The sequence below is a fragment of the Anneissia japonica genome, unplaced genomic scaffold (genome assembly GCF_011630105.1).
Source record: "Anneissia japonica isolate Jap-2015-1 unplaced genomic scaffold, ASM1163010v1 scaffold287666_len26991_cov176, whole genome shotgun sequence".
Taxonomy (NCBI): Eukaryota; Metazoa; Echinodermata; class Crinoidea; order Comatulida; family Comatulidae; genus Anneissia; species Anneissia japonica.
Genome location: NW_022724132.1, coordinates 1 through 10,416, shown reverse-complemented (window position 1 = coordinate 10,416; position 10,416 = coordinate 1). Strand labels below are relative to the sequence as shown.

The 10,416-nt window shown below is 34.5% G+C and overlaps 1 protein-coding gene across 2 annotated transcripts in view; it reads right to left on the bottom strand.

Annotated features, from left to right (window-relative positions):
• Window positions 1–9,459, bottom strand: part of LOC117112482 (McKusick-Kaufman/Bardet-Biedl syndromes putative chaperonin-like) — a 17,461-nt gene extending 8,002 nt beyond the window's left edge. The window contains exons 1-4 of one of the 2 annotated variants that reach the window (XM_033255570.1): window positions 9,196–9,459; window positions 7,569–7,766; window positions 6,380–7,398; window positions 456–637 (exon numbers count right to left, since the gene is read on the bottom strand). In XM_033255570.1, the coding sequence (XP_033111461.1) occupies window positions 456–637; window positions 6,380–7,397 (1,200 nt within the window). In that variant the 5' untranslated portion in view covers window position 7,398; window positions 7,569–7,766; window positions 9,196–9,459. The remainder of the gene's footprint in view (window positions 1–455; window positions 638–6,379; window positions 7,399–7,568; window positions 7,767–9,195) is intronic. The other variant, XM_033255571.1, reaches the window with a different exon arrangement.
• Window positions 9,460–10,416: the final 957 nt, after the last annotated feature.

Here is a 10,416-nt window from a genome sequence, read left to right as displayed (position 1 = left end):
GAAAATATTTTCTAGAGCCGCCACTGGGCCATGGGCTTGCACTGAAGGCGGTGCCTCATGATATGTGATTAAATAAATACTGTTTCCCATGAGAACATTGCTAAAAGAAGCAACATATTTTATTAATCACAATATACATTTTTGGTTATGTTATTAATGTGACCCAAAAAGTTCTCTGGAGAATTTGCATTAATTTGAGTTATAAGTTAGAATTTTGTTAAAAACATGCATTATTTTTAGGTTGGTTGGTAAACTTTTCTATCTGAAAGTGCATGCACACTGACTTTTGAGGCTTTTAATTTCTCAAATGAGAATACTTGGACATTAAATTCAAATGCTCTATATTAATTAAGGGAAACTAATATACCCAATACGTATTATACCATTTTAAAGCTAATTTGCTAACATGTTTTAAAATTTTATCACTTTGTCCACATTGAGATCACTGCACATACCTTTATTTCATTAAGTGTTGCTTCAAGCCTGCTGCATAGAATCATGGTACATACAGGGCTAGTGTTTTTCTTGAAATGATAATAACTTTTCTGAAAGAAGGTGGATATTTGAACCTTCTCTAGACTGCCATACAAGTTTCTCATGTTGTTTTCACAATTCAAGCTTGAAATACATTGCGCCCCTTGTATCAAAGTTAAAGAGAATAATAGGTAAGTATATGGACAGACAGAAATAGTAATAATTAACAAATAACAAAAAATGATTGTCAGTGAATAACATTCACAAATTTTTAATGAATGGTAAGTGAATGGTCATCTAAAATTTCACTGCCACTGTAATTACGATACAAAACACACTAGCATCATCATTATCATTTCGCCATGTGTCTTTGAACTTTGATTTTTGTGGCTACTGTGCTTAAAGCAATGTAGCCACTATGCCATCGAAATGCTTTCCTGTTGTAAGTGATGTTAAATCAAGGACTTTTAACTGTTACCAGGATAGGAAGCTGGCTGGTTTAAGCCGTCTAACTTGAATTAGCCTTTCGTGTGGTATTGTTATTCTAATGAGGCAGATAAGCACAATCTGCACATGCTCAGAAAAACAAAACTTTCCTTAGCCCCACTGCGTATCGGCTAGGCGTACAGCAGCTAGGCCTAGCTTATCTTATTTTTGTTTGTTATGCACCACTGACTTGTTGTTTTTCATCACTTCAAGATGTCTACCGATTCGTGGAAAAGGCGTAAAAAATATTGGCGTTTGTGAGCAATACATTTTAATATTATATAGGTAAGTAATAAGTATATGAATAATTTTAATGCAGCACTAGTTAGTTGATAACTTCATTCTAATTTGTTTTGGTTTTTTTTTCTGCATTTTTATAAGCGGTTAAACATTACGGAAGCGTATTGCTGCCAACTAAAAAAATAAAATTTAGTTATTATCTCGTCATTACGAGATATTATCTCGTTATTACGAGATATTATCTCTTAATTACGAGATAATTATCTCGTAATAACGAGATAATTATCTCGTAATTACGAGATAATATCTCGTAATAACAATTACCTACACCCGTAGATAGTTGTGGACACTTGACCCCAGTGTAATTAATGCTTGTTAGCTAATTAAATAATAATCTGATAACCTTGAATTATGCGTGTAATTAAAGACCAATAATAGTTGTTGATTATAAAAAAAACTTTCAGGTGTATAACTCAATCCACATTTTTTTAAATTTATGCAAATATGCTTAAAGGTCCACAATTCCCCACCCTTACCCTACCTCGTAATTATGAGATATTATCTCGTAATAACGAGATATTATCTCGTAATTACGAGATAATATCTCGTAATTACAAGATATTAACTCGTAATTACGAGATATTATCTCGTTATTAAGAGATATTATCTTGTAATTACGAGATAATTATCTCGTTATTACGAGATAATATCTCGTAATTACGAGATAATTATCTCCTTATTACGAGATAATATCTCGTAATAACGAGATAATATCTGAATTTTATTTTTTTTAGTTGGCAGCAATACGCTTCCGTAAAACATGGCCTAGGCTAGCCTATGTGATGTTATATAATTAATGCTTGCGGTACACCACGTAGATAGTTCTGAAAAGAACTGTTGTTGTTGGTTGAGAATATCTCGATGTTTCGGTTGACTTGCTTCAACCGTCTTCAGGAGAATAATATCTCGACGTTTCGGTTGACTTGCTTCAACCGTCTTCAGGAGAATAATCAATTATTCTCCTGAAGACGGTTGAAGCAAGTCAACCGAAACGTCGAGATATTCTCAACCAACAACAACAGTTCTTTTCAGAACTATCTACGTGGTGTACCGCAAGCATTAATTATATATTATACTTCGCCATGCAAACCTTCAAACAATACTATGTGATGTTACTACAAAACGAAATCACATAATTTAAAATCAAATTTGTAAACATGCTTGCCTTATATCTTAACCAGCAGGTGATTTTATTGGTAGATTAGTTTGTTTTTAAGTGTGTAAGTATGATTGATTTGCATGGTTTGCGGGGTTTGCGTGGTATGCGGGGTTTAGCAATACCCCTGAATTGTTTTTTATCGTATTTTTGATGTTCTTTTTTCTTGACCGATTTTTATATTTTGATTTTATTAGACTTTGTACCTGAACTTTTTGTATTGTATTTTTGATGTTTCCTTCTGTTTTTTTTTTATTGTGTACCTTTGCTGTAAATTTGCACTCCAATTCAGGCCTTTGGGCTGCTATTGTACTTTTAGTGGTTTTTTAGTACCCTTATTTTGCTTTGTTTTACCGTACCGCAATTCTCTTAGCCAATACCAGTGTGGCTAAGGAAAGTTTGTTTTTTTGAGCATGTGCAGGTTGTGCTTATCTGTCTCATTAGCATAACAATACCACACATAAGGCTAAGTTAGACGGCTTAAACCAGCCAGCTTAATCCTGGTAACAGTTAAAAGTTCTTGGTTAAATTTCGTAAGTCTTTGATCATGAGCCCGGCCCTTATTTAGGAATTTCAATGGGGGGGGTTCGGCTTGGGACTATGTGGAACTCCTTATCAAAACCCACATACTTCTTCTTCTCTCCCCTAAATGGGGACTTTATTCAGTGTTTACTAAACAGAGCTTCTATATTATAACAGTCTTTGGCACTTCGTTTTCTCTCCCTTTCTCGCTGTTCTGCCGAAGCCACGCAAGCTCTGGCGCATATAGCCTCTTAATTGATTTTAAGCAACGCAATTAACATTTAAATACCGATCCGTTAATTTATGGAACAATTTATCATCAGATATCCGCAGTAATATTCATTCTATTTCCCTACAATCCTTTAAAAATCTAATTTAATTTACCAATCTTTTTTCTGCTTCTTATATGTATGTAACTTATATATTTCGTTATCAATTCTGTTTTTAATTTAAAGTAGTTTAAGATCATACCCTGGACCTCAGGGAAGAACAGTGTACTAATACTGACTGAGTATCTAGAATAAAGAAAGATTTCTATCTATCTATCTAACATTTATTTTCATACGAAACTTTTAAAATATCCAGAGGGACTTTTACAGATGGAGAGTGTAGCTGGACTACCACCTCAGCCCCACCATGGTTGGGGCTGAGGTAAGAAAATTTATGATTATGGCACCTCCAGTTGGTCGGAAATGGCACTCTCAGACTAAATTTGAATATAATTTTAATTTTTCCACTTTTGAATTTCGAAAAAAAAAAAAAAATAGTGATGGTGGGCCGGCTGGGCCCCTTGAATCTGCCACTGAAATACTCATCATAAAGCGTTTTTAAAATTATCCTTTTTAGTCATAATTATATGCCCGCTTATATATTTCGTGCAAACTAACATTCATAAAAATAATGATTTATTATCTACTGAGCTTGTAATGTAGCCTATTCAAAATTCAAACCCTGAAAAATAAATAAGATAAAATTAAAACAGTAATTAATTTAGTCTTTTTGCATGTACAGTACTTTTAAAAAAAGGTTTTTGCTTTTCTCCTCTTTTTGAATTTCATTTTTGTGTAAGTAATATTGCTATAAATTATTGTGAGTGGCAATAATACCATCTAATTTACGATCAAACAGGACTAGGGAGATAGGGAGCACACAAAACATTAGTTAGCATTTTGATTTCACAAACATAAAGGTGATTTACTTAATTATCATTATCAGTGGCGGCTCCAGGAAAGCAAATTAGAGGGGGGACAGGGAGGGACTTGCACGTTGGGAAAGTAGATCACCTCAGCCCAACCATGGTTGGGGCCGAGGAAAGAAAATTTATGATTATGACACCGCTAGATTGCCGGAAATGGCACTCCCAGACCTAAATTCTAATTATAATTCCTCTGTTTTTTTGGTTTTTTTTCCATTTTAAAAAAATAATTTTGAAAAACTTAGGGTCGGCTCGGCCCCACTTGAATCTGCCACTGATTATTATGACGTCATTGCGAGAAGGAATAAATCGTTAACAACGTTCAGTACATTGTTTTCACAATAAATTTAGCCTCTGATAGTCGTTGCACCCATAAAATCGATCTAGTGGGTTTCTGAGATGGTTACGAAATGTTTAAACAATTGCGTTTTTACTCGGTTTTGGTCCGGAAAATACGTACCGCACTTAGAAAAGTGAACAGACAAAATTCACGCGTGCTGTTCGATGTGAAAGCAAATTACCAAAGTTTCGCGGGATCAATTTGTCATGTGACCCTCCTTCCCACGCTAATTTTATCGTTGATTTATTGAGCTAAAGCATTATTTTATAATAAGACATTAAAAACATTTAATAAAACAATTATGCTGTACGAAAGATTTACTAGTTTTAGATTCTTATAAATTAGCGCTTTTAATTAGCAAAAATGACGTCATTTTTCATAATTATTCCCTTGTGGGCGGTAGACTTTGTTTATTTTGTGATCCTAATTAATTAACTTTAATTTCCTGTAATTAACGAAATAAGCATCGTTTATCATAATTTTTTCAATTTTATCATAATAGTAACTTTCATTAGTAAACTCAATCAAATTCTCCAAGATTCATTTTAAATAGTTGGCCTGGGATCCCTAACTACATGTATGTACTATTTTTGTTTTAGCCCGCTTTTGTAGGCCTACAGAATAAAACGGCAATGAAAAAATCTTCCTAATCTTCACGGAACTCCATCTCCCGCTGGGGGGTTCAGACGAACCCCAGAATCCACCCTAAATACGGGCCTGTGAGCCGACAACTTTGATCATGTGCCGATGACCAATCAACGTTCAGGAATAATTTCGCAACCACATCCGATCAAATAATACAAGGCTATGATTCTACCGCATGACAAAACCAAACAAAACTACTCGACTTTGTTTTATTGCTCTGCAATGTCAAATGCAAGTTCTATGTAGGTAGGCCTAGATAGAGCTACTGATTTTAATGTGTTACTATAAGTAGTATTATTATGGTAGATGAAATTTGTTTTGACATTTCACTTTGGCTCTGTTTTTTCCTTTGAGTTTTAGTTTACATTTCTTCAGTTTATAGGTTAGCCCATGCTGATATCTGCCACTGGCCCACCGTGCAGTACGTTGTCAAATCGTAGCAGCCCTAGCCAGTGTAGCGAGGCTAGTGGTCCACAGAGACTAATAGACTAGGGCCTATTAATTATGAGGGGTGGGTGCCAGGATTTGCCAAACAGACGGGGTCCCAGATTTCTCCGACAAGAGCAAAGAGTGCGTGGTCGAGGGTCGCCAAAGTATTTTGAAATTGGTCCTGGTGGCGAAGCTCCCAAAAATGTTGGATGAGTTATAAGTAGCCAAAAAAAAAAAAAAATGTCAATCAGTAGACAAATGCTGCTACTGGGAGCCTATTTTTATGTTCTCTAATGACTCGAATGCCCACTGTAGTTTAACTATGTGTCATGTTTTGTGAGATTGTTGTACATTTTTAATGATTTTCTGTTTTTTGTAGATACTATTATTCAACAATAAATATTGATATTGATCACCTATCATTATCACTCATGATCACTAACACACAATTCTGATATTGGATTGGATTGGATTCATTCGATGTAAACACCAAGGATAGCCCACGAAAGTCTCGATGAAGACTTATTTCCAGGTCCTTCTGGTGGTAGTACACTGGGAGACAATCCCCTACTCTTTTCCGAAGAGTGTCATTCTTTAACGTGCGCATGGACCAACCGCTTAAACGTCTCATCCGAAAGACGGTGTGCTATCATAACTTGTATTTCAGCCCTCCAGCTGAAACACAAGGAGAGGCAGCAATAGAAATTGAACCGGGGACCTAGAGATCTCCACGGTTCAGCGCACACACAATGGCTACCACCAGATTAGCCGATTGAGAAAAGCTGCTCTCTCTAAATAAATAATACAAATTCCAAATATCAATTAACTATACCTGAAAGTTTCTCAACAGCAGCAATATTGAGAATAGAAAGGCGGTCAATTGCCAACACTCCATTTTTTTTCAAGAACTTTTTAATACTTGGATGGATCACTTTCTGGCATCCCAAAACACTGACCCCATCGTCAAGCAATCTCTGTACAATGTCAAACAACTGTTCAGTGACAACACACATTGGAGTGAGTCCGTCTGAAACCTCACATCTGACTTCAAGAACCTCACCAGTGTCACCTGCTAATGAGATGTTAAACAGAGCTACTTTTAATGGGCTGGTATTAGAGGTGAATCTCGACCCAGGTGGAAGAATTTTATCAGGAATATCGTTTGGAAGCTGGAATAGCACACCATCTATTATTCGTGAGTTCTGTGTATCCTGGCTTGGCACATCTATGTAATAGATGTCCTGCTGGGTGGATCTCAGATGGCCAGATGTTGGGAACGTTTTCAGAAAAGCCTGCAAGATTAAACCCGAAACATGGGAGATATCTCTGCTGGTAAAACTGCAGGCAGGTTTGGTGGAAATTATCGATCGAATCACAGCCATCATCTGGCTCATATTACTGATGTCTACATGAATTCTGCACTCTTTGGAGGTACTCACAAAGTGATTACACCAATCCAACATAATGCTGTTTACATCACAACACAATATTCTTGGAAGTCTATCAGTATTAAAGCAACAACAAACAGACAAAAGTTCAGAGGCCAAAACTGCTACAAACAAGCCTCCATCATTAAACAGTCGCAAGTGTTCTGTCACAGCAGTAACCAAAAGTCTGAGAAACGGCCTTCTGATTGGTAGACTTTTTAAGAGATCATAAGAGCTGGATGTCAACATTACTTGCCCACCACTATGATGTTGAATTGTCTTTAAACGAGAATTGGGTCCATAGCATGATTTTACTAGATTTCTAAACGTGGCAAGCCCAAATTGATTATTCGCATCATCTAAAGTTGAAAACTCTACGAGACTTGGAGAAGGAACACTTGCTACAATATCTGTTCTACTCATTCTGATAAATAAATGAAACAAATTTAATGTCATCAATCTATTGTTCAGTTAATATTAAAAATGAACATTGATAATGAAAATTATTTTCAAAAACATTGCTAAATTAATGGGGGAAGGTGGGCTTCAACAAAAAAATAAAATTTACTGCAAAACTGGTTTAAAGATGCTTACCTTATTAATTAGTCTTTGGTTTTATGTTTCTCAGAGTATAACCCACCATACGATTCGGAGTTGAAAGATGATGATGTCAATCGTTTTTCAGAAGAAAAGGCTGACTTACCCCACTGATATACACCAAGATGAAACATCACCAAACCAATGCCAACTGATGCAAATTTGTTCCTTTTGATCCAATTTAACACACCCATCCTATTAACAAGACAAATGAAATTAAAGACTGGGAAAAATCACTTAGAAATATATTAAACAACTTAAATAGAGAACTTAAAAGAAAATTCTGTTCAACTTCAATAAAAGAAAGTATTAAAAACCCCGAAAAGCTCTGGAACACTATTTACAATCTAATCCCTAAAAATGTAGTCAGATTAGGTAAAAGTATATAAAAATAATGGCTATACATCTTGTGATAAAGATACAGCAAATAAATTAAAGGAGCAATTTACCTAAATTGGTAATAAACTTACCTCTAAAATTTCAAATAATCCTTCTAGTACTAACTCTTATTTTAAAGTTATAAAATTAACAGTAAATTTGAATTTGATCTTATAACACCAGATTATATAGTTGATGAAATTTGTAAACTTTCTTGCAACAAGGCTTCAGGTTTTGATGAACTTGATTGTAAATTATTGAAACTGGCGGCACCAGTGATTTGTGATTCTCTTGCATTTATATGTAATTTATCTTTGTTTTCTTCAACCTTCCCAACTTGGAAAGACCACATAAATAAATTATCTTCAAATTTGTCTAAGCGTATTGGTGTCATCCGCCGTATAAAATACCTACTTCCACCCCATACTCTTAAAATGCTAGCCAAGTCCTTAGTATTACCTCTTTTTGATTATTGTTGTTGTGTCTGGTCCAATTGTAATGTTCAATATTCTAATTGTTTACAAGTTCAAATGAACAGTAATAGTAGAATTGTTTTGTCCGTTGATATATATACTTCCGTTGATTTAAGTTCACTTGCATGGAAATGACTACATGTAAGGTGGAATGAACAGTTAGCCTTAATGACTTTTAAATGTTTAAAAGGATATGCGCCATCTTATTTATCATCTAAATTTAAATTTAATATCAAATCCCATTCAAAATGTACACGTAGTCAATCTCATAATAACCCTATTGTACCACAATGGAATAACTGTCAAGGCAAGAGAACTTTTTTGTATCGCTCAACAAAGCTGTGGAATGAACTTCCACACGAAACAACAACAAATTTCATGGACATGTCTATTATATTTTTTTTTAAACTCTTTTAATTCTTAATCACTTATTGTATATATGATATCTACTTATATATTTTCTTTTAACTTTTGTATTTTATGTAACTGTACCACTTTGAAAAACAGTACACAAGTACTGAAAGTGCATGCAGTAGAAAGACAGAATAAATAAATAAATAAACTCCAGTAATATATCCTTTTTCAACAGACTTCCATTGAGTCAAACTCTTAAAATAATGATCCCTTAAGTATGAAAAGTTTCATTATAATCCATCCTTCAATTCAGTTTACAGGCATTTATAGTGTAGCATGATGCTGTCAGTGATTGTTGAAGGACCAATAAATTCTACATGTTAATAAAGTACAAATGAAGTGACTTTTAAAAACTTTACCTTCAAAACAGTACCTCTGTTGGTTATCTTTCACCCTTTGCAGCTTCTATACTTTTCTGTGATTTGAGATAGGTGGGTAGAACTGGTAGAGGATCAATCTCCCTTTTTGAATTAAATGTTGGGTTATTTGCTATTGAGTACCAACCAAGATGTATAATTGCCAGTCCGGTGATTATAGCAAATGAAACTCTGTACTTCTGAAAAAATGACATTCCCTTTGTGGATTTCCAGCCACTGTGAATATATAAAAGATAAAAATATATTATAAGTCAGTGGTGACGTCTAAATTATCCTATTTCCAACTGACCACTTTACTGATATAGTGCACCCAGCAACCTAACAAATCTCTGTTTACGGCACTAGTTATATGAATGAAGCCTAGACTGTCCTAGGCAAGGTTTAGAAAGGCATAATGGTTTTGAGATAACAAGGTAATTGACTTATCAAAGTGAAAAAATAAGGCAAAGCTGAAATAATTTATAATAATGTTTATATTTTATTCTAAATAAATGTCTACCGGGAGGTTAGACCTACCTAATAACCCTTTTAAAAATTCATTACATGAAAAGAGCTGTGAAGAGAGCTGTGCGAGAAGAGTGTCAATGTGCGTACTACTAAGAAATTATACACGTAGCTAAGTAACCTGCGAGTTTATGAATGTAAAGTAACCGCTCTCAACCAGCAGATAAAAGGTGACAGATGTCGCAACTGACTTACAAATCAATTATAATCACGTAGTTTTGCACACTATAGGAAATAAAAGCCTTTGTATTATATGGTATGAACATGTTTAATGTATATTTAATATACATTATAATCAAATATACATTACTGTATATATGTACATTTAATGTATATTAAATAAATATACATTATATTTATATTTAATATGCCTATAAATAATTAGTATGGTCACTATTATGTTGTTATTATTGTCATCATTGTTATTACGTAGTTATATTTATGCTTGTTTTCATAAATGAAAATGGAAAAACAAAGGCAACAATTCAAACAATTTTGGCATAGTTTGGCTTTGCAATCAAATCTCTTGACAATTTTGCCCTACTTGACGTGGAAATGTGCCGAATACTCAGTACATTTGAAAACAACTGCGAAAAAAATCACAAGTTGTTCTCGGGTGGGACTCGAACCAACAATCTGCAGATCACTAGCCTGGCATCATACCTCTAGACCACCGAGCTTGCGCCTGATGGCCAGGGT